At 46.3% G+C, this 23,395-nt stretch overlaps 1 protein-coding gene and 1 long non-coding RNA gene across 16 annotated transcripts in view; one reads left to right on the top strand and one right to left on the bottom strand.

Annotated features, from left to right (window-relative positions):
• Nucleotides 1–23,395, top strand: part of sei (potassium voltage-gated channel seizure) — a 343,569-nt gene that overhangs the window by 150,314 nt on the left and 169,860 nt on the right. For all 15 annotated transcript variants that reach the window (XM_055076850.1, XM_055076847.1, XM_055076849.1 and 12 more), the window contains exon 3: nt 14,563–14,757. In XM_055076850.1, the coding sequence (XP_054932825.1) occupies nt 14,563–14,757 (195 nt within the window). The remainder of the gene's footprint in view (nt 1–14,562; nt 14,758–23,395) is intronic.
• The window catches only part of LOC129387625 (uncharacterized), a 149,764-nt gene that overhangs the window by 108,547 nt on the left and 17,822 nt on the right, over nt 1–23,395 (bottom strand). The window contains exon 3 of the long non-coding RNA XR_008614803.2: nt 13,512–13,604. This is a non-coding gene — a long non-coding RNA (uncharacterized lncRNA). The remainder of the gene's footprint in view (nt 1–13,511; nt 13,605–23,395) is intronic.

The raw sequence follows: 23,395 nt of genomic DNA, 5'->3' as shown, positions 1-23,395 counted from the left end.
CTCGCCCGTAGTCGAAAACTACTGAATTCCTCAAGCCGCAAGGAACTCCTATGCTCTTAGCTGAAATACTAATAAAAAGAAGCCTTCCGCAGCCTACACTAACGTTCCGCCCATTTTCCAATATTTATTAACTCATAAGTGCCACTTTTCGAACTTATGCGACTGCACCGCCTCCTCCCTCCTCCTCGGCGATTTCGAAGAGCGTGCATTCGGTCTCATTAGGCGGTTTGTTACTTCCTCAAGTTCACTAAAAGGCAGGCCTTCACTTCCTTTGGATAGTATACGCATCTTAATGCGCTGCCTTTAGGAATCTCCCCCTCTTGCTCCGAGCACAGCTCCTCTGACGCCACACCTTTGTTGCGAATATGCTTGCCAACGGTCACTCTCATCTCACTTCCTAACTCATAATTGAGGATCTCAGTAAAGTTACGGTTGACTCCCCAGCCTGCCTCGCCTTCTTTTATTACGATAGCCATTATATGGACACTCCAGGCACATTTCCACCATCGGCGTCGGCTTCGTCGTGATGTTCCGTACAAAGTCCAAGGGCGATAAAATCGTCGCCGCGGGCCGTATGCTGTATGTGCGAGTGGAAGCATCCGAGGCTGAGCCGACGACGGTGGCTCCATCTCATGCGCGCAAGGGAGGAAAGCGGGAAGGGGAGGGAGCGGGGGTTATACGGCGGCGGCTGCGTACGGCGCGGCCGCGCACTGCTGCACGCGGACGACGTGCCGCGATGCAGCAAAAGCGCAATTCAGAGCGATTCTGAGGAGGTGAAGAGATGAACCGATCACAGGAGCGCCACAAGAGTCTGCGTGGCGGCGCAGGTGATGGTTGCTGCGAACGGACAGGCACACCCACTCGTAGCTTAAAACTGCTGTTCGATGTCGCATTCCGCAAGTTACACTTTAGTTCACTTCTCGGTATCACAAATGCTGCAATGGCATTTGCGATCAATGCTATAAAGAGGGCCGGGCATACGGGTGGCGAGTGTCCGTTCAAATGCCTCCTGCCTACGAGAATAACACGACAATGACTTGCTGCACCGATCATGTATAGTGCAGAGATCTTGTAAAGCGGCAGGATTTGATGGCAGTAGCCGTCTTAAAGAAATAAAATGACCATTGAATCGATGAAATAGATATGCGCCAAAAAGAAATTTAGCTTTTTGGAGAAAACAAAAATAAAAGATTGCCAATTTTTGCAAGACTAAAAGCTGAGACCTTTGATCGATAGATATGCATTACAAGGTGCCGTCGTTTTCTCGGTCTTTCGCTTGCGTTACAATAGCGTGAGCGAACGCCGTCGTCGCGGTGGTAAAGTATTGGACTGAATCTCGCCTGCTCGTGAATATTTGTGCTCTATGATGTCTGTCCAATCAAGCCATGACATCTCTCGCTAGCGGTGAGGCAATTTTTCGAGTTTCTGATTAATCTTCGTGTTGTCCCGTGGAGTCCTTTGTAGCAACGACTTGATGAAAGTCGCTTCGTTTTCAACTTCAACGTCAGGCTTTTAGTCCTGCCTTCTTTCCCCTGTTTCGCCTTATTATTATTATTTCGCCCTTATTATTATAGCCTATTATTAGACACCGTTGTTCGGTATAGAAATACCGATGTGCTTAATGAAAACGATTTCGTAAGCGAAACGAGAAGCAATCACGGACCGAATTCAGAAATCCTTTGTTTGTATAAACTGCTCATCATTAGCTGGTCGGCTATGCTCATAACGTTCTTGCCATCGCAGTTCGCGAGCGTCTGTTGTTACAAATCGATCTACCGTGCTCGTTGTTTCGTAAATACCGATTCAATAAGACGAGTCATAATCCTAAGAGTAGTGATTTGAAGTCGGCAACGTTAATTAAAACTCTGAATTTCCGCTTCGACTCTTTCGACTCTTTTTTTGCATGGTGTACTTTTATAGCGCTGTACTGGCAGCGACGACTAAGAAATATCGGCTTTACAGCGAAGTTATCGGTTCCTCTTGGGACGTTTGCGCGAGGCACCTCGACTTTGTGAGCACTTATACAAAAATAAAAATGAGGCAGCACATGATTAAGATGCCGGCATGTGCATGTGAGTGCTCTGTGCAATCACCTAATCAAGCTTTCAAGTTTTGAACACGTCCGTCTTTATTTTTGTCAAACATGCAGGGCTGTTTCGTCGGCTTATCAAAGGCTGGAAGGGCAAGATAAATATTTTTTTTAGAATACCACTAAAGAAACAGTATTGCTGATAACAACAATCCTTACGTTTTATAAGTCTTTCCAAAAGGTCACCTCTTTGGTTTTGGGAACTTTCGTCCCTCCGCTTCTGGTTAAGCCATTTCCCGTAACTATAAGCTTGTGAATATCCAAAACATCGCATACGAGTCTAATACTTCTGCTTGGTGTCGAAGTATTCGATTTGAGAATCAGATATTTGATTTCCTAAAATATTTGATTATGGCTGGATATACGTGGTTGCTACGATTATTGGGGTCTACTTGCACTTGAAGGGGCGTCTGGTCTATTGGCCACCTGGAAGGCACGATGTGAATATGTGAGGAAATTTTTCAACCTTTGTCTGTTTTGCTAGTTTACAAGCTTGCCGTTTGTAATTTACTAAGAATAAATCTACACAAAAGCATTGCGCAGATTTATCCTCCTGCTCCATCCCCGCTGTAGTCTCCTGAGACCGCTTATATATTATATTGGTCATCAACGTTACCCATTTTCGGAATAAAACCACGAGGGAAAAACAAAAACTTACCTTTAAATTCAGGCTGGCCGCACAGTGCACCGTGCCTCAGTGGCTTAATCATATTCTTCCTTAGAGAAAATCGACAGAAAATTACGCTAGGCTGGTTAATTGCTGCAGACGACAAGAAGTACTCGGAAGGTGCATACATCCGAAACGACGAAACGTGACACCACAGTCAGGAATGCAGTGCCCAAATAACAACTAGCCACATGATGTCACATCTTCATTTGTGTGTTTAGGCCAACAAACCTCGTCACTACCAGAATATATTAGAGAGGAGACGATCACTTTGTCCACAAACACGAAGATGCTGCTTTGCGCAACTTAGCCATGAGTATTTGAAGAAACTTCGTTTTTCAGGTTCGTAACGTACCTGTTCGTAATTAGAACTGACTTGAAAAGGAATTGTATATCTGGGCTTTTTTTAGTACCTCAGGAGGTATGGGAGCAAGCTGAGTTTTCTGCTCTGATCGAACTTCCCGATTTTCTACTTTCTGTCGTGTCTCCCTGTTTCTCTTTCTTTGAGGAATTGGGGCAGAGTTTGTCCCAATTCTACACGTTTGTTTTTCCGCTATAGGAACTAGAAAAAAAAAAGAAAGTACTTATTTGACATTCGGGGACCGCATTTGAAGACTATTCGTATACGATTCGAGAGAGAGAGAGAGAGAAACGAAGAGGGAAAGGTACGGAGGTTAACGAAGCACGTGCCCGGTTGGGTTCTTTACACTTGGGGAGTAGGACAGGGAAGTACAGATAAGAAAAGAAGAGAATAAAATAATAAAGAGTCAATCATTCGCAAAGGAATCTCAGCTTCTAAAAGCTTTTGTACAGTTCAGTAGCCTCCAAGAAGTTCAGAAGAGCTTTTGCGGCCTTTTGCATGCAAGAACGCATTGGTTGTGGTCCCAGGATCTTTTCCTCCGAGAGCGCTCTATATATCTAACAGGCTGAGTTTAGCTTGTAAAGTACGTTATTGAGCGTCAAAGGATGGATAGTGACACAGAAGGTGTTTTAGAGTCTCATCGCACCCGTACAAATTGCAAGCCGCACTGTTGACCCTTCCTATTAGGAATGACTAGGCATTTTTAAATGCGACGCCCGACCACATGCGTCGCAGCAAAGTGGTTTCGCGGCGGGAGAGTCCAGCAGAAGGCGAAATCCCAATTTAGGGTCGAGTGAGTGCAAGCGAGAGTTGGTGAAACCCGGCGAATTCCACCGAAGAGGTGTGATGTGACGAGCAAGTGTTTAAAGTTACCGCGCAGCATCAGGTATTGAAAGTGGTATAGGATCCCGCTGATGTTTTTGATCAGCCGAACGCGCAGCTTCATCCGCGCTGTCATTGCCGACAATTCCGCAATGGCCCGGCAACAATTAAAATACAATGTCGTGACCTTTCTCGAGCGCGTGATGATGAGCGTGCCTTATTTCGTACACTAGCTGCTTGTGTAGCCCATGACATAGGGAAAACTGAAGAGTTTGTAGGGCTGTTTTAGAATCGCAAAAAATGGCCCAACGATTTGGTGGCTGCTGGAGCACGTACTTGAGTGCCCCTTGAAGAGCCGCAAATTCTGCTGTTGTCGAAGTTGCATTGTGCGAATATTTAAACTGCAAAGAGACGGCTTCCGATGGAACAACTACTGCTCCGCTAGAGCTGTTGGAATTGGTGGATCCATCCGTGTAAATATCTGCGCCGTCACAGTAAGGCTTGTTTAGGAGACGCAAAGACAACTGCTTCAAGGCTAACGGTGACAAGTCTGCCTTCTTAGCAATCCCAGGAACTGAGAGGCACACGTGAATTTGCCACAGACGCCACAATGCCGATGCTGGATGTTTCGCAGGCTTGAAGCCAGATGGTATCGAGTCATGATGTCTCGTCACAGTACCACGGAATGCAGCCTGTGGTCTTCGCGCTGGCAAACCGGCTAAATGTTGGTATGGTAGCCGTGAAAGGTGTCGAACGTGCGCTCTTAGCGTCTCAAGGACGATGTGAGCGGTGATCGGATGCTCATGTGCGATGAAAATCATTGCAGCTGTCGAAGAACATCTCGCCCTCGAACATGTCCGGATGGCTTGGACTTGCACGTCCTGATGTGCAAGGAGATGAATCATGCCTGTGTTCGACAAGACAGGAAGACTGATCGCAGAAATCCGACAAAAAGTGCCGTCTACCGCGTTAACATGGAGCGCACTGATGTTTCCCCCAATTTTACAGCTGCGAATTCGAAGATTCTTAATACAAATGAGTTTTCTTTTTCATGTAGGAGACATGGTGAATCCAGGTGAGGTCAAGATCCACCATAATGACTAAGAATCTGAGTTTTCTTGTAGGCGATGGACTGGCCCTCCACACACACCGGGTAGAAAGACATCGGTTTTCAGGCAAATGCCACTAGTGCTCATTTTTCTCAAGGCATCGTCAGAACTTGTCGGCGAAGGTACGCCGCTGTCTACGTTGCCGCTTTCTGTATTCTGGCGTACACTTGTGACCTTGTCACGCCGAACGCCCAGAGGAAAATATCGTCAGCGAAAAGCGAGACATCAGCCGTCCGCGGTAGCGTTTTGGCGAGCCCCACCGGAACGAGATTCAGAAGAGTCGGGCTCAACACTCCGCCTTGTAGGACAGCCTAAGGTTGAACTTTCGCTTTTTCGCACCGTTCTGTCTGATTTAATCGTAGTGCTATCTGTGACGCAAGCTTTGCTAATGCTTTGCCAGTATGCGTGGGAGAAAAGCATTTTTAGCCAGAAATAAATAAACAAGTAAGCAGAAGACGTCGCCGACCACGGTAGCTCAGAATATATAGCGCGACGCTGCTGGGACCGAGGTCTCTGGTTCGATTCCTGCCATGGCAGTCGCCTTCCGATGCTAGAGAAATGCAAAAAATCACTCCCGTACTCTGACTTATATGCACGTAAAAGAAATTAAGTGGTCAGAATTATGATTGGGAGGAACTACGGCGTGATTCATAATCAGATCAGGGTGCTGGCGCACAAAACCCAATAATTTAACTTTTAAGCGTAAGACGCCGATTAGTCCTCTGATTATTTGCATCGCAATAAGAAAAAGAAAAATATTGCTCTGCTAATAGCGCAAAAGAGCAGGGCACAAAGTGAGATCAACGTGGTTACCGCGCCTACAATCAGCGGTTAACGGCGCGGTTTATCGTTCAAAGGTAACGGAGGGCTGCTTAGGCGTTTTCACGTGGGGAGTATAAATTCGAACTGTATACCGAAAAAAAGAAAATGAAAGTGACCATCTTGCTCAATCTCAATCTAAACGAATCAGCTGGTAGGCTACCGTGGCATGTGGTGGGGCGGACAACCACTCCGACCGCTATTAGCGCCGACGCCTCCCTCTCTTTTCACCCTCTCCCCAGCCTCTCCCCCCCTCCATTTCGCCTGCTTTCGCTTTTCCTCTTGGCTCTGTGCAGCAGCGGATCGGTCCGTTTGCTTTTCCGAGCGGCGGAGAGTGGGTTGCGATGCCTATCGTCCACCGCGTGCGGCCCTCCCGCTATTTCCAGTCCACCCTTAGAGCCGCGTATGCGAGAGAGCCCCGCGAACAACATGAAGAGAAAAGCTTGCGGCGAGCGCAGCCATCCTCATCACGAGGCTTGATCTCTTGGCACCGCGTCCGCGCGGGCACAGGTGGCTCCACTCGCTCGTGGCCCGCGCACAAAAAGAAAAGAAAGAAAGAGAAAAGAGAGCGAGAAAGAGACAGAGAGAGCATGCCTCGCTTCTTCGCGCCGAGTATATATGCTGCGCGTGCAGCCAGAAAATGTCGGAGAAATTTGGCATTCAAATTACCTGCCGCCTCCCTCTCTTATTTTTTTTTTCGTCTTTCGTTCGGTCTTTCAAGCGAGGAATCACTCACTCGCTGACCAAAGAGTGGGGTAGACCGCGCGTAAGTGTCTCTGCGAGAGGCTTCTTTTTCCCCTGCATCGTTGACTTCCGGGCAAGTGCACTTTTGACGCTCATCAGTGTCAGAGGCTGTGTTTGACGTTGGATTTTTTTAAAAAGTCACATTTTGATGCACCGCTGATGCGGTGAGCTTGCATTGCGTGCGTATTTAAGCGTTAAAGCGCCTGAAGTTTCTATCGTTCTTGATTGTGAAGTAGCTAGGGATGCAATATTTCCGGAAACCTTAAGCAGCAGGAAATAAAAAATAAACGTCTTTTATTTCTTTTTCAAGGAAGTTTTGAAAATTTTGAGAGATTGAAACATCAGTAACAATAATTATACTTAAATACGTGCTATAATTACACAGAGAACGCGAAGACAATGAAATGAACACCTTGTTCGCTTCTATGAGTGGTTGCTAATCTGAGAACTGAGGTAAAAGTCACTCATTGTCTAAACGAGAGAAGAAGGGAAACAGAGGGGCTCGATTTTGTTAATCATGGCCATATGAATCTAACAGACAATGAAGTCGAGGAAAGCATCGGAGAAATTAGCTATAGGTGAAAATGAAATGTAGAAAGTAATAAACAAAGGGAAATGAATGTGGACGAAAATGTAACGTGTCGTCGGTGGGAGCCGCACCCACAACCTCCGCATTACGCGTGCGTTGCACTACCAATTATGCCTCAATGTCTCAGTCAATCTCGCTGGCCACACTTGCATTGGGATCGATCGCGGCTGCTCCCACATTCAAATTTATTTAATTGCACGTAGACGAGTTCTCGAACACGTTTACTTGTGAGCATGTTGCGAAGCTTGTTATGAACATTTCTAAACAAAAACCAGTTTTCTTTTTCACAACTGTAAGACGGCAATTTATAGCTGCAGCAGCACAGAAGCTGTAGGTGTTAGCAGCTGATTAGTGCAAAGGCCTTGCCATCAAGTTCATGGTTTCATGTACTTCGCCTAGACGCAAATGACAGTCTTGGACCAATACCCAAAGGCTGTCCTGTATTTCGTTACGTTTGGAAGCTACACTACATTTCCAAAACGATACTGAAAGTATATAATGAACACAATTGAAAACTTGTTCTTCTTGTTGTTCCCTAGTGAAACGGCGCAACCCACAAGGAGGGATCGACCATTAATCGGGCGATGAAGGAACTGTTAGCATTTTTAAAAAATAAATTAGGGTGAGATGAAATAAGTGTCTTGCAGATGGGATTTAAAGTGAATGCCGTTACAGGTATGAATAATCAATTATCTAGATATTTTGAGAATTTTGTGAGCATAATAAGTATTTAGAAGAATTGTAACATGCAATTCGTTTCGTCTCGCGCAGAATGATGCAGAGGGCGTCAATAACGTTCGTGTGGCTGTAACCCAGTGCGGTAGCCCCAAAGTAAAGAGCTACATTAAGAACCAAGTTTAAGCCAATCTTTTTGAAGGGTTCTTCTAAAAAATATTTTCCGTTGAATAATGAAACAGTGGTATGTCAAAAGGAAGTGTTCCAGAGATTCACTCTCATTACATAAAGGGCACAAAGGAGAAACAGCCAGACCAGACCTGTGGAGGAACAAGTTCAGTGGGGGGACTCGGCGCCGTAGTCTTGTCAGCGAAACGTCAATTTTTCTAGAGGAGCACCATTTGTTGTTCCAAAGAAAACTGAGATACGGTCAATGAAATGTTGCAAAGGATGGTTGCGCGAAGTTATCTGTAGTAGTATATTTTCTGAATCGCGCCACAGTGATGGCAGCTGACGAAGGTAAAATGGGGATTATAGGACAATCGTGTGATGCTACTGTGTGTGTATCTGCATATTCGTTTAAGGCTAGGCCTTTGTGGCCTGGCACCGACACTAAACCAACGAGACGTATGTGTCTTGGGTGAAGAGAATAGAAAGTTTCGAATAAATCTGACAATTTGGGTGTGCTTAGTGAAGATCAGACAGAAAGGAAATCAGTTAAGATTACGACTGGTGACAGAGATGATGGTAATTTGCGTAAAGCTAAGACAATTGCCAATAATTCCGCCTGAAAGATAGGCGTAAAGTCAGGTAGCCGAATCGAAAAAGACCAACTTAGATGCGATGATACAATGCACCCACCAGCCTTCTCTTCAGAGACGGAAGCGTCATTTGCTATAACGGTCTTTGTATCCAGGTGTGCAAGGTGGTATTCCAAAATACTATTCAGATATTCATAGGGGAGATGTTTAGCATTGTTTGGAAAAATATTATCAAATACAATTTAAGCGGCTGGAACCGAGGAATTTAGTAAGACCACCTTGCATTGCTGAACTTTTAACGAGACCGATAGTTTTTGTACGTAAATAACTCGAGGGCAACGTGAGCGATATCACTGAATGTTAAAAAATGAGGACGGTTCATTAACGAAAACACAATGTGATCTCCTTTGTGGTGATGCATAAATCTTTAGAGAACTTCGTACTGTTAGGATATGAAATCGCAAGAGAAGAGAAGGCAGGCGTGCTTCTTGATGTAAGATACCGTTAGCGACAAATTTAGGAAGCCCAAGACATTAACTTAATGTCTTTTGTTCAAATAGAATTAGAGGCCGAATTTCGTATGCAGCTCCTTCGAAAAATAAAACGCAGCCGAACTCTATTATCGGGTGAACATACATACGCAGCATTACTACTGCGCGTGATCCCTTTGACGTAATAGGCTCTATATGCAGATTGCAATTAAGCTTTTCGGTGTGCATTACACCCAAATATTTAATTGAATTCACCTGTGGGATACTCTGTCTTGTCGATAAAGAACCACAATTTGCACAGGAACGCTTTGAGAGAAAACTAGGACGGCGCTTCTTCTGATATTAAGAGAGAGGTTAATGCCATCAAGCCGCTATTCTAGGCGGTTCATATAGGACTGCAGAGTTTGGTAGAAAACATGCAAGTCTACCGATGCAGCAAAAGATGCTGTGTCGTCTGCAGTAAGCAGTTAAATGCCCTGCCGTTTAAAATTTCATAAATCCACACAACAAAATGCTTTGGTAACGCAACAAATACTTTGGCAGACCAGCATTCTAAAGCGCGTTTATTAGGCTTACATGTTCTACGCTTTCGTACTCCTTGGCGATATCCAAAGTGACTAAGGCTGCCTATTTTTTCTGAGATCTAGATAGTTTAATACGACTTTCTAGGTCAACATGGGCACAACAAATCGAGCACCCACATCTGAAGCCAATTTGGCATGGACTCAAAATCATGTTCTCTATTAGCCAATTACATATATGATCGTGTAAGATTCTTTCGACGAGTTTTACCAGGCTAGATGTAATAAATATTGGCCTAATGTTATCTGTTACGTAAACGGCACCTTGATTTTTTTATACTGCGATTACTTTTGCAAGTCTCCATTCCGGAGGAATCCACGAATCTTTATTAGAGTTGTTTACCATGGTAAGTAATGCGTGTGACCATATCTTAAACAAAGTTTTTATTATTGCCTGTAGTAACGTCATCGGCGCCTGGCGCTGAATATACGCAGCTGACTTAGTACATTTTTCAGCTCCGAAACCGTAACTTCTTCGAAGTCTTCACCATGAGTAGGCGGCGTGGCAACATTGGGCAAAATAGGCTTAAAGCGACATTCTAGCCCTTTAGCATTATCTTCCAGTAATTTGGCCAATTCGCAAGGTGTTGGAACCGCAGAGTCGACATTCGATTGTGCCGGAAGGACCTTTTTATTCCTCAGAAATCGAAAGAGTGCTTCCGTCTTCTTGTCGTCGTCTTCGTCATTTCTAAAACTGTATGCTGCACAACAGATACTGGCGAGTATAACTGTGTCTGCGAATTTTAATGCTTTTTTTTTTACTTTCTCTGCCGGAAAAAGAATGAAAGAAAATTAATTTTTTTCCTTGCCCTTACATTTCCAATTAGGTTACTAAACAAAGACGATAAATATTTGCGCAGCATCGTATACGATATGTTTGTTTAGCCATGTTGGAGTTTGTGACTTTTAAGACTCACAGTTATGTAAAACACTGTTTCTCGGATTGTCCAGGATGTAGCTGTGGAGCGCAAACATTTAGTTGGAGCACTCCAGCGTCTGGGCGTTCCACATGCTGGTGCGAGCGACATGGTTCACATGTTACCGCGAGGACATTCAGGAGGCAGGCGTACCGACTCCTCCCGAAATTATCAAATGCCGTCGACTTGGTCCGTGATTGGTGGCGTGTGGCAGAGTAGCTTCAGCGCGTTGCGTCGGGATACGGGTGGGCCGACGGGGTGTCGTGCGCGGAATGGCCCACAGGGTGCGCGCGTGTGCCCGGTTCCGCCTCGCTGTGCGCGTCACCTTGCTCACCCCTCTCGCGCCACACTTCCTATAGTCACTCCTCCACATCACTTCCACGGAGTGATGTGGAGCTGAACGACGTAAGCATCACTTTTCTGCTTTAAGGTTTCCTGAAAGGAGGCGCTCGGGCGAAGCAATCGCCGGCATACGTTGCAAGGCTGGATCAGCCTGCAGCCAGCACCATCCACATTATCCTTTCCTCCTTTATGTTTGTTTTCTTTCTGTTGTTTTGAATCATTCTACATCACCTTTTCTATATTTAATTATTTTCTGTCCATCGCTCTCTCTCTCTCTTTCTCTTTCTCTCTCTCTCTCTATCTGTTTCTCAGTTCTCTGCGTTAAAAAAATATTCTTAGCTCGTACATCGATTGGTGTACAACCCATAAGTGGGCAGAATCAGCAATGACGTCATGTGCATCTGCGGTGGCGCAGAGGCAAATACTATTACATTTATTTCTTGCTCCATTGCCTCAGGCGCCGCTCTAGGAACATTTCTCCTCGCATCGCATCTAAATGGACCTCATAGCAAGATAAGTGACTGCGAGCGACACACCGTGCACCAGATGTTGCACCGGGAAGTACAGAAAAAAAAAAAAGAAAAAGGAAAGACAGAAGGAAACTCTACTTATAAACGACGGAGCATTCGTGTTCCAAGGGTAGCAGTGACCTTCCAAGGTGTATGTACAGAGAAGCAAGCGCGTGGCTGGATCTCGAACTACATCACGCAAACGTTCTCTTCAGCGTCTCCGCTCGTTATTCCGCGTTTCGTGCCTATGTGCGCGGCCCACCGTACGCGGTCTTCACTCCGGGACCATCGGAAAAGTGGTTCGGGGGACGGTGGGTCAAACGGCGCGTTGCGTCGCTCCTTTCCGGTGCGTGTAGACAATTGGCTGCCGCTTGCATTTTCTCTCGTTTCTTTCTTTCACTACCAGCCTATTCTTGCTGTTCACATATTTTTTTTTTCTTCCTTTTACGAACTGTGAAGCTTGTGCGTTATCAGCAAGAGAACAGTTTCTCAGCGAGGAGCATAGCTTCGCTCGGTGCTGTGCAGCCTCCCCCACCCTCCTCTCCCCTGTTAGCGGGAAGTCTGGTCGTATGCGCGAACGAAATATTCGCTTCGCCCCAGCTTTTCTTTTTTTTTTTTATGACCACTTTGGAAAGAACCGCTGACTGCCTCCTGCATCTTTCCGTTCACACCAAGGGCACGCAAATGCTTACTCGGCCTGTAACGCTGTGCTATGCTAGGTCTGTCGTCGTATAGGCGAGTCGCTCGATAATGGCCTGCTTCCTCGCTTTCGTGCCGACAGGGCAAAGGTATACGTTTCCTCTTCGACTAAAGAGATATCGGAGCAAGTTGTCTCGCTAGTTGTTGAGCGTTACACAGAAACGTTGCTCTGAAAGCGGTCCGTAGGTGCGAGCATAGGTGTTATTTTGTGTGAGTTTATGCTTGAACCGAAACACCATGCGTGGACACGCGGGCTGCCCGCGAGCGCTCGTTAATACATTTTAAAATGTAGACGACAGTGTATACAACGATTTTCAGGCGAATAGCAGCTGCTGCCGTCACCGCAAAGTGAGCTGTACATGCAGCTTGCACTTCAAGACACTTTATTTCGTAGTAAACATCGTTCGTAACGGCCAAACGGCCGTTATAGAGTTGGTTGTTTTATATCACCGTGGCCCTGCAATGTTGGGTCTTCCAAGACGCGACATGTTTTTTTTTCCCGACTCAAACGCTGTTCACATAAATGTTTAAACGGCGACCATCTGCGTCGCAAGTGTACATGTCTGAGCATTGATTTCTTTCGGAAATGGAATGAATTTTACTGGTTTATTTATTTGTACATGCGAGGTTCCTAAAGATCACATATTGCTCAACGCACTTTACTACCCGTACCGTGGCATACACGAGTGAATAAGAAATGAGGTGGTTGCGTTCGTGCTGATGCACCCAAACGGTCACACAACTCACAATTTAGGATGTACCCTGACACGATATGCAACATATCTTCTGCAATGTGTAGATCGTTCAAGTCATGGTCCCTGGGGTACAGCTCGGTAATATTGCTTTGTGGGCGCATTCGTGCCTAATGTGAAAAGTCATTAACCATAGCATAAAACGAAGCAGAGAAGCCTAAATGCCTGCTATCTTGGACAACTCATGCACAGATTTTCCACTGACAGAGATTCCGGAGAGCATCTGTGTTGTCTGCTCATCACTCCACGTCTCTGAGATGTTTTGATGTTTTGAGTAGGGAACTTAGCCAACAATATCCCAAGCCACTGCGTTAGAGAACCTGATACACAGGGCAACACGCAGTAAAATTAAAAAATGGCGAAGGCGGCATGTGCAGGCAAGCGCAATCCAACAAGGCTTCCAAAAAAAGGAAAATAAAGAAGAAGATATCGTGTGCAGCTAGGCGACGCAAACTCACAGCGGTAATTTCTCATTGAAAATTGCACAGGGAGCATCTTTTAGTGACAACTTCGGCTAGTCAGCGTTTTTTGTCAGTCAATAGAATATCAACATTGTGGTGCCAAAAGCCGGCGAAATTGCTCACCTTATTTTGTTCGGCATGGTGGCCAATGTTTGTGGTTGTTTTCCACCGCGGGATGCTTCCTCAGGTCCGCGTGGGGGAAGTGCCGCTTTATCACTGCGCGGAGCGAAATCGCTTTTGCCTTACTAAGAAAAATAGCGCTTAATGATACGTTGTAGATGTCTCTTTTTTTCAATATCTGCGGCTTGAGCCCACGTATTGTGTATCATAGTTGAGTGAGAAATTTTATCTTTCGCCCTTGATTTACAAAGACAATCCCTTTCCAATGCTCTCGCACGACACGACCGTACCCTACCGTTAAAGCAGACGTTACTAGAATGCTGTCCCCGCCTATCGCTGGCCAACAAGGAAGCTGCAACAATTTTATGCTTTCTGCAAACGACGGAGCTCTACGAACGCCTTTGACTTCATGATGCTGTGCGCGCACGGGCAAGCATTTGCGGCGCCTTTCCTTCCTCTCTTTCTAATCAAACAATCAATCTATCTATCTATCTATCTATCTATCTATCTATCTATCTATCTATCTATCTATCTATCTATCTATCTATCTATCTATCTATCTATCTATCTATCTATCTATCTATCTATCTATCTATCTATCTATCTATCTATCTATCTATCTATCTATCTATCTATCTATCTATCTATCTATCTATCTATCTATCTATCTATCTATCTATCTATCTATCTATCTATCTATCTATCTATCTATCTATCTATCTATCTATCTATCTATCTATCTATCTATCTATCTATCTATCTATCTATCTATCTATCTATCTATCTATCTATCTATCTATCTATCTATCTATCTATCTATCTATCTATCTATCTATCTATCTATCTATCTATCTATCTATCTATCTATCTATCTATCTATCTATCTATCTATCTATCTATCTATCTATCTATCTATCTATCTATCTATCTATCTATCTATCTATCTATCTATCTATCTATCTATCTATCTATCTGGAAAACGAGGGCCTGCGGTAATATATCTACAATCTGCTTTGAATGCAGCTTCGCTCTCTCTCTCTGTGTTACGGCGCAGGGTCCAAGTTCCTGTGCAGCCAGGTGGTGGCGCCCATCAGGAACGAGGACGGCGACATCTGCATGTTCATCGTCAACTTCGAGGATGTCACCGACGCGCCTTACAAGGCCGACGAGGAGGCCACCGGGAGCCTAGGAGTGGCGGCAGCTGGAGGGGACCTGGCGCCACTGCCGCAGGCGCTGGTCAGGACCTGCGGTCAGTGGCTCTCTATGGCAGTGTTTGTGTTCATGTGTCAGCAGAAATGCTGGCTCGTCTCGACACAGAGCCAGACTCCTAGGACTGTCCGCGTGATGCGACAGTTGCCAAAGTCGGCTTCTTGGCAGACTGCGGTTACCAGCTTTTACAGCGAATCTGTATACCTCTACCGTCCAAGGAAATTTTCGTGCCGTTGGCGTAGTAAGCAAAAGCAAACACGTGGGTCGATCGCGGAGATAGTGTAATGCCGGGCCGACCCGCGGCGGAGGTGAAGCAGGCGTTGAGCGCTCCCCGTACGTGGGCCGATCCCGAAGATAGTGCAGTGCCTGGCCGACCCGCGGCGGAGGTGCAGTTCGCCATTAAGGGGCCCGCATACACAGCTTCGCTGGTCGGTACGTTTGATGGGAAGGGCACGAGAAGAAAGAAAAGAAGAACCAGGGAAGGGTAACGCGCGGAACAAACTATACATAAAGAATGGCCTGCCGCAACGCGCTGCGGTCGTACGCCATATAGAAAAAAATAAAGAAAGAAAGGAAAAAAATGCGGAGCGTGTAAAATATCTTTATGCAAGGAAACCGTTGCTGGCGGAATAATCTCGATCGGCATTTGGCATTTGCAGCGCATGAGATATTGTTAAAAGTGTTCACAATTATTTTGGCACCTTTTACCTCTGTTCCGTATCAATGAGTAATGATGTGTGCAGCGCCACTGTGGTAGCGGAAGCCAAAGAGAAACATGTCGATTGCTTGACCGTCAAGCGAGATTTCAAATATATCACGTCAGGCCTTTCTTGGTCAAATACTAGACGCTCTATATGCTCTGTCAGAGCCTGCTCCTTGTGCAGCATGGGTCCAGCACTCGACAATGCCTCTGGTTTGTAGGTAGCCCGATCTTTGAACTTTTCACACATTCCGGGAGGACGCGCAGACTCGTCTATGTCTTTCAAGAAAAATTTCTCTTTACCAACAAATAATGCGATATAGAGTAGTGAAGTAAATCTGGCTGTTCTGTCTAAATACTATTCATGCCAGTATCAATCCGTATGATGAAAACTGCGAGAGTTATTATGGGCACTCCAGAGTGCAAAGTTTGGTCGGAGCTGTTGTATATAACATTTTATTAATATCAGGTTAACAATATTATTGAAAAAGCTAAGTATAAAAGCAATCTGTTCGGTCTATCTATGCGGCCTATCTATAATGTGTTGTGACGCGCCACATTGGAGACAGAGGAATCAGAAGAGGGGGGAAAACAGGGAGTTTAGCCACTGTAAGCATCGGCTGGGAACTCTGTGCTGGCGTAACGATGTAAAGGCAGTTTCATATGGAATAAATGGGAGCGAGAATGAAGTAAGCATGATGAAATTAACTAAATGTGATACAGAACGTAACAACTCAAGGTCTGTCACAAAGCATACATGTGCACAAGAAGTGCAGCCATTCGATTAAGGCTCACTGTGCTCAGGAAGGCCTGGATCAGCGACGTAGTATTATCTACTCTGACAAATGGTGTTGGCCCATTCTATTTGGCGCTGTCGAGAGCTCATTTCTAGGCGCACTTCAGCGAGAGCAGTCAGGGAGGTGATGCCTGTTCATCTCCTCGAAGTCGCAGTTGCCACTTGCAGTACCTGTGGACTGCGGAACATCGACAATGTGGCTTTTATGAAGAACAGCGACAACGCTACGAGCGATATAATAAGAAATGATAGAGGCCGTGTTGTCAGGTAGAGAGAGAGGAGGTTAGAACATGTGGGAGTTAATAACACTTCAAACTGATATTTGTAATTTCATAAACTGCGGCAATAAAGCCGTTTGATCTGCCGAGCGTACCTAATTGCCCTATGATGGGGGATGATTGACGATGAACATCAAAGCAACCGGACAGACAGGCACGCAGCTTCGCTATTGATGCTGTCTACTGCCGGCCCGGGAGTCCCTTTAACGCTGTGTCCCATTAGCCTTCACTATGTACGGACTCCCAGCTTGCGTGACGCTCTCTTGTGGATACGAACGCCGACGAAGCCGATGAGCGTGTGCCCCGCCGTTGCGGCGCAGGCAGCCGATTAGCGTGCGCGCCCGGACGACAGGTAATAGGACGCAGGCAAGGGGGGGCGGGCTTCCCGCGTGTCTCCGAAAGTCCCAAGGTTATACGGCCGTAGCCATGACACGAGGCAAAGCGACCTAACAAAGCTTTTCGGCGAGGCTGCGCTAGATAGTGCAATTTCTTCTGCACTGTCCGTTGTGCGTAAAACGCTCGGCGTATGGTGCGAGTAGGCGTACTAACTCACGTACAATCAGTCCTTCCAGCAATCGGATAGGCTGAAACAGTTGGTGCATCCATCGTTCTGGCGTATCGCAAGTCCTTATCGGATTCCTGTCGCGCTGAGTGTTTTCGGCCAAGTTGTGTAAAACATGCTTTGAGTGGGAAACGCATGCGCGCCAAGGGAATCTGGTTCGTCTGGGACGCACCGGAATGAAGACAACCCCGACTGTCGAAACTTGTTGTATTCCGTTGGAATCGGTAGGAAACTGGTCAGACATGGTAGGTGGCACGACTAGTCGATGTAAACGTAGAATCGCACGCGCCATCAGGCCACACATGCCAAGCTCTCGCCGCTATCACTGCGAATTTAGCAGTCGAGCACAAGCGCGCCGGTTCGAGTCCTGCCAGCTGTGGCTGCAATGCAAGAAAGCTCCCGCATTGAAATTTGGAGACCGTTACGCCACACCATTGGCCAAAATTAAGCCGAAACCACCCGAAATCATCAGGAGACCAAGATTTAAACGAAACCATCCCGTAGCCCAGATTTCGCTTTGGGTCGTATAACGTACAATATATCTCTTGCACTTGAAGAAACTTCGCCTGAGCTCGAAGAATTGATCTCCAAAGTGACGGCGTTATATGAGTATATACAAGACCTCACAGTAGAAGACAGTTCAATTTCACAGCCTGAGTGCTCTCGGTGGTGTAATCTTCCTTTCGTGTAATTGCCGCATACTTGCCTATCACTAATACTGCTTTGCCTTTCCGGCGAAACTGCAGCCCCTCTCTCTCTCTCTTCTCTCTCTTTTCTTTTTCTGGGAGTTCGAGTATAAGCGCTGCCGCGCACGACTGCTGTTGTTTCTGATTTCGAGTCAGTCCGGCTTGGCCTCATTTCGGTTACTGAGTGAATTATACAGTGTTCCACAACTATCATTCACCAAGATTTAAAAAACAAACAGTTGCGTTAGTCGAAGAAAAACTAGTGCATATTGTTTCCAGTACGATGGAGTACCCGCCAGTAATACTTTGTTACTGATATTTAGTTCGGTAATTGCAATTGATTATGTAGTTCGAGAAGTGCTGTCCTAATGTTCAAAGTGTCAATGAGGCATTTGTAGGCACCCCCTATGACATCTAACTGCGATGTTTTCAGCGACGTACTAACCGCGTACAATTTTTTCCAACTGGCAAACAAACCTCAGGAAATATGAAAAAAATATCACGTGAATGCGCTCCCTCCCGCATCATAAAGCAGCGCCCTCAAATAAGCTTATTGAAAGCAACTGCGTTGGCTGTCGCAAAGCCGAAGAGACAGCGCATAACCTTGATAATGGTACGCAAGGCGCACCAACAGCAGGTTTCTCGGCTTCGTTGCTATGGGCAACCGCCGCTGAAATTTCGCGCGCCGACTGCAGCGCCGTAACACACAGCCTGGCGAGTGGTGGGCGCAGTTTACAGTAGCGCATGCTACGAGTTTGCATCACCAAATTCACCGCTCATCTTGAAGCGCATGCGTCCAGCAACTGATCTCCCTGGGCACCAACGTGGTAGAACGCAACAGCGCATGCGCTCCTCGCAACCCGCATGGCCATGGACAGAACTTGGCTGGGCGCATCGGGCTTGGCAAACACTGATAAAGGCGCGCGTCCGTTATTCCTAGACATGCCGTGCCATCCTCGTGTCCTCCCTACCGGACGGCGTCATCATATTTTAGTTACGCACTCAAACTGCCGTAGCTATGTGGTCAGCGCTGGTTCCCCATTCCTTCCTTTCATTTCTACGTCACACTTACTATCCGTCCCTCAAGACCCACTGATAACATCGATAAGAAAAGCCCCTTGATAACGCGGCCGAAGCCCCCTTCTGACCACGCACAAAATGCGTAAAGCAAATAGGCATAAAATGTCTCAACATCGCGGTTTTGCTCGCACCGAATCGAAAGAGTGCGCGCGAAGCTATACTTCGCACCATAAACTTGCTTCGGACCAAAGCCGAATTACAGTGAGCGTTTTATTTTTCATGGAAGTGTATACGTGCTGTAAAAACATGTTCGTGTCAAAAAAAATAAAAAATAAAATGGAAATAAACAAACCGCAAAGCGACCCACGTGTAGAGAAAAGGCAAAATCGATGCGTTCAAGAAAGTACATATGCCACTTTTAAATGAACCGAATTGACATAAGGATGTCTGCACCAAAAAAAGAAAGAAGACAAAAAAAAAACAAAGAAAACATCAAATTTCAGTGGGTCCTTATAACCTATGAATTCGTAAGCGCCGCTGAACACCAGCTGCTACCTAGAGGACTTGTTTCAATAGGTCTCCTTCTGCAGCTACGAAGTACTGAGTTTGCTTTATCATACCTTTAGTGGCTTTCTTGATGACAGACGCTCGAATTATACGGCAGATATCCGTTATCCTTGTCTTGAGCTAATCTGACATCCGTTTCGATCATGTAAGCACGATCCGCGACATAACCCCAAAGAATGAAATCGAGTGGAGAGCGGTCAGGTGACCTAGCCGGCCAATTCACAGGCCCGTGCCTTCCAATCCATTGCGCATGAAAAGTCGCATCCAGCCAGTTTCATGCTCGGATGCTGCTGTGTGCTGATACCACAGAAGTGGAAGGCGTGTCAGCGGAACTTCGCTGAGAACCTCATACACCGATCCTTCAAGAATTTCGTTCACCTAATGCTGTCCAGTCAGTGCGTTATCGAAGACGATGGGACCGTTTATAGCACCGAAGTGAATTCCGAACCACACATTGAGCGACCGCTGGTACTGGTGCCGAATGCGCTTTACGCACTGTGGATTGGAGTCCCTCCAATAGTAACCATTATGAAAATTTACCTAGGCATTTCTGCGAAAATTGGCTTCATCTGTGCACATGATGTTGCTCAAAAAGTCCGGTGACTCATCGGCTTTTGTGAAGACCCAATTCGAGAAATCTAGACGATTCTGCAGGTCCCTATCTTCCAAGCATTGATGCTGGTTAAGATGGTACGGGTGAAAGGCCGTCATTTAGAATCTTGTAAACTAATGACATGGAAATTGGTACCTGGGCGGCCACGTCCCGCACGCTAGCATGAGGGTTTGGAGCCATAAATGCTAGAAAATCCGTGCGTGTACGCTAGGACTCAAAGGTGGAGTCCTCTGCCGCTGCTTCTTGAAGCTGCCGGTTTGTCTCAGGTTTTCATAATTTCTGATGGTAGTCAATGCGTTTGGTTTGCCGCCATACTTCCATGACTGATACATATTTGTGGCATTCCTCTTGTTGCCATTTGCAGCTCCCAAGGCAAGGATTATGTTTACCTTCTGCTCATTAGAGAAAGACATGGCGACTGGGACGAAGCAAAACGTGCCTTTAAACCTTTGCACTGACGTTGTCAATTCCCTTTTGTGGTGATAGTTCTAGTGGCAAAAAAAAAAAAAAAAATACATCCGTGCACGTTGTCTATGCCAAGACAACAGCTATCACAGGTTGTTTCCAACTAACACCAAAGGCGACGTGTTACTTCGGCCGGGGCGGGCAGATAAGGCACTAGCTTCAACACCATGCTTTTCTTTATTTCCTTTATTTCGTTCTGGATAAGTGAGAAGGAGCCTGTTCGAGGGCGCTGCTTTAGGATCTGGGTGGGAGCGCAGTCACGCGGTATTCTCCATATTTCGCGGGGTTTATTGATCAGTCGAAAAAAAAAATCAGTACGCAATTAGTACATCGCTGAAAATACCGCAGTTAGATGTCCATTGGTTGTGCCTACAAATGCCTCATTGACACTTTGATAATTAGGATAGTACGTCTCCAGTTAGATAATTGATTAAAATTACCTAATGAAATCCCAGTAACGAAAAAATTACTGGCAGCTACACCACTGTACTGCAAACAATATGCACTAGGTTTTCCTAACGCATTTAACGCATTAAGTAACGTATTGCAATTTATTGTGGGCGAACTTGTGCCCTGGGGTAAATGAAAAAACACTGCCGCGTTCTAAACGGGAGATCAGGAAGGCCTTCTTCTTCTCTCTCGAGCGTCGCTTCACCTCGTCTTCTTCTTGTAGACGCCGACAACGGCCACCTGCGATGCGAGTGCGTGCGGCGAAAACACGTGCCATTACTTCGTCCTTTTCCTTCAATACTCCGTTGTCGTCTTGAGGGGGCGCACGAACCTGCGCGCGTTGTTTAAATGTTTCTGCCTTGTATCATTATCCCCCCTCCAAAACGCATCGTCCCGATGCGTAAAGCGACGAAATTGTTCACAAGCAGTTGTCCACACTAAAGTGGTATATGGCACAGAAAAGATGTTTGGTCGAATAATCACTGCCTGTCATAATATGGCTTCAGTCTGACCACATGTACAGTTTCTGTGCGACGCCGGCATCGTGATGAGCTCACTTGTCCTTCTGGCGTAACTTCGTAGTTCAGGGGACTGATGCGGCGAAGTACTCGGTAAGGGCCGAAGTAACGGCGCAAAAGCTTTTCGGACAGGCCGCGCGTCCGCACGGGGGTCCACACCCATACTCTGTCACCTGGTGCATACTCGACTTCCCTTCGTCGCAGGTTGTAACGGTCCGCGTCGATGCGCTGCCTTTGTTGAATGCGATGTCGCGCCAGCTGACGTGCTTCTTCGGCCCTCTGTGTAAAGTCACTGATGTCAGGGTTCTGTTCTGTACTGTCGCTGACAGGCAGCATTGCATCCAAGGGTGTGGTAACTGTTCGACCAAAAACAAGTTGGAATGGCGTTACTTGAGTGGTTTCTTGCAATGCGGTATTGTAGGCGAATGTTGCATAGGGTAGGATCTTGTCCCATGTACGGTGCTCTAAGTCTACGTAAATTGACAACATATCGGTCAGCGTCCTGTTCAATCGCTCGGTTAACCCATTTGTTTGAGGATGATAGGCAGTTGTTTTCCTGTGGCTGGTATGAGTCAATTTCATGATGGATTGCGTCAAATCGGCTGTGAACGAAGTTCCTCGGTCCGTGATAATAATTGCAGGGGCACCGTGTCGTAATACTATCTTGGTGACAAAGAATTCAGCCACTTCAACGGCCGTTGCACTGATTAGAGAGGATGTCTCGGCATATCGCGTTAGGTAATCAGTCGCTACTACAATCCATCGTTTCCCCGATGACGATGTCGGAAAAGGACCAAGCAAGTCCATTCCTACTTGTTCGAACGGGGCTCCTGGGGGTTCTATTGGTTGAAGGAGGCCTGCGGGTTTTAATGGAGGCGTTTTGCGTCTTTGGCAATCCCGACATGTTCGTACATAATGCTGCACTGAATTCAATAGCTTTGGCCAGTAGTATTTAGCATGAATTCGGGCGAAGGTTCTGCTCACTCCGAGGTGTCCTGCTGATGGGTCATCGTGACAGGCTTCTAAGATTTCCGATCGCAAAGCTGAAGGAACAACGAGTAGAAATTTCTCTGTGCTGTGCTCAAAATTTCTTTTGTACAGGACGCCATTTCTCATCACATACGATGACAATCCCCGGCAGAAAACTCGCGGAACATGGACGTGGTGTCCCTCGAGGTGCCTGATGAGTAGAAGCAACTCAGCGTCAGACTGCTGGTGTTTGGCCATCTCAGATGTGGTCACGGCTCCAAGAAACGAAAATTCGTCTCCATCTTTCACAGGAGCAGATTCGACCGGAGCACGTGATAAACAATCAGCGTCACTGTGCTTGCGACCTGACTTGTACACGACCGTTATGTCGTATTCCTGCAGCCTCAGACTCCATCTAGCAAGTCGTCCAGACGGATCTTTCAGGTTTGCAAGCCAGCACAATGAGTGATGGTCACTGATTGCTCGGAACGGTCTACCGTATAAGTATGGTCGGAATTTTCCTATGGCCCATATTACTGCGAGGCATTCTTTTTCGGTGGCTGAATAGTTGGTTTCAGCCCTCGAAAGAGTGCGGCTAGCGTATGCAATCACTCTTTCCTCTCCGTTTTGCCATTGAACGAGGACGGCACCAAGTCCTAAATTGCTGGCGTCTGTGTGGATGTCTGTTTCCGCTTCCTCATCAAAGTGCGCAAGGACCGGGTGGTTTTGAAGTCGCCGTCGCAGCTCATTGAACGCATCTTCTTGTTCACTGTGCCATACGAAAGGCATATCTTCTTTCGTTAATCGCGTTAACGGCTCGGCAATCTTCGAAAAGTTTTTGACGAAACGTCTGTAATAGGCACAAAGTCCTAGGAATCGCCTAATGGCCTTTTTGTTGGTTGGTCTAGGAAACTTTTCTACTGCTGCGGTCTTCTCAGGGTCAGGACGGATGCCTTCGGAGCTAATCACATGGCCGAGGAAAAGGAGCTCATGGAAGCCGAAGTGACATTTTTGTGGCTTTATCGTCAGCCCTGCTGAACTAATAGCTTTGAGC

This window comes from Dermacentor andersoni, chromosome 2, assembly GCF_023375885.2.
Source record: "Dermacentor andersoni chromosome 2, qqDerAnde1_hic_scaffold, whole genome shotgun sequence".
Classification (NCBI taxonomy): domain Eukaryota; kingdom Metazoa; phylum Arthropoda; class Arachnida; order Ixodida; family Ixodidae; genus Dermacentor; species Dermacentor andersoni.
The sequence above is the reverse complement of the archived record's forward strand: the minus strand, read 5'-3'. Positions and strand labels throughout refer to the sequence as shown.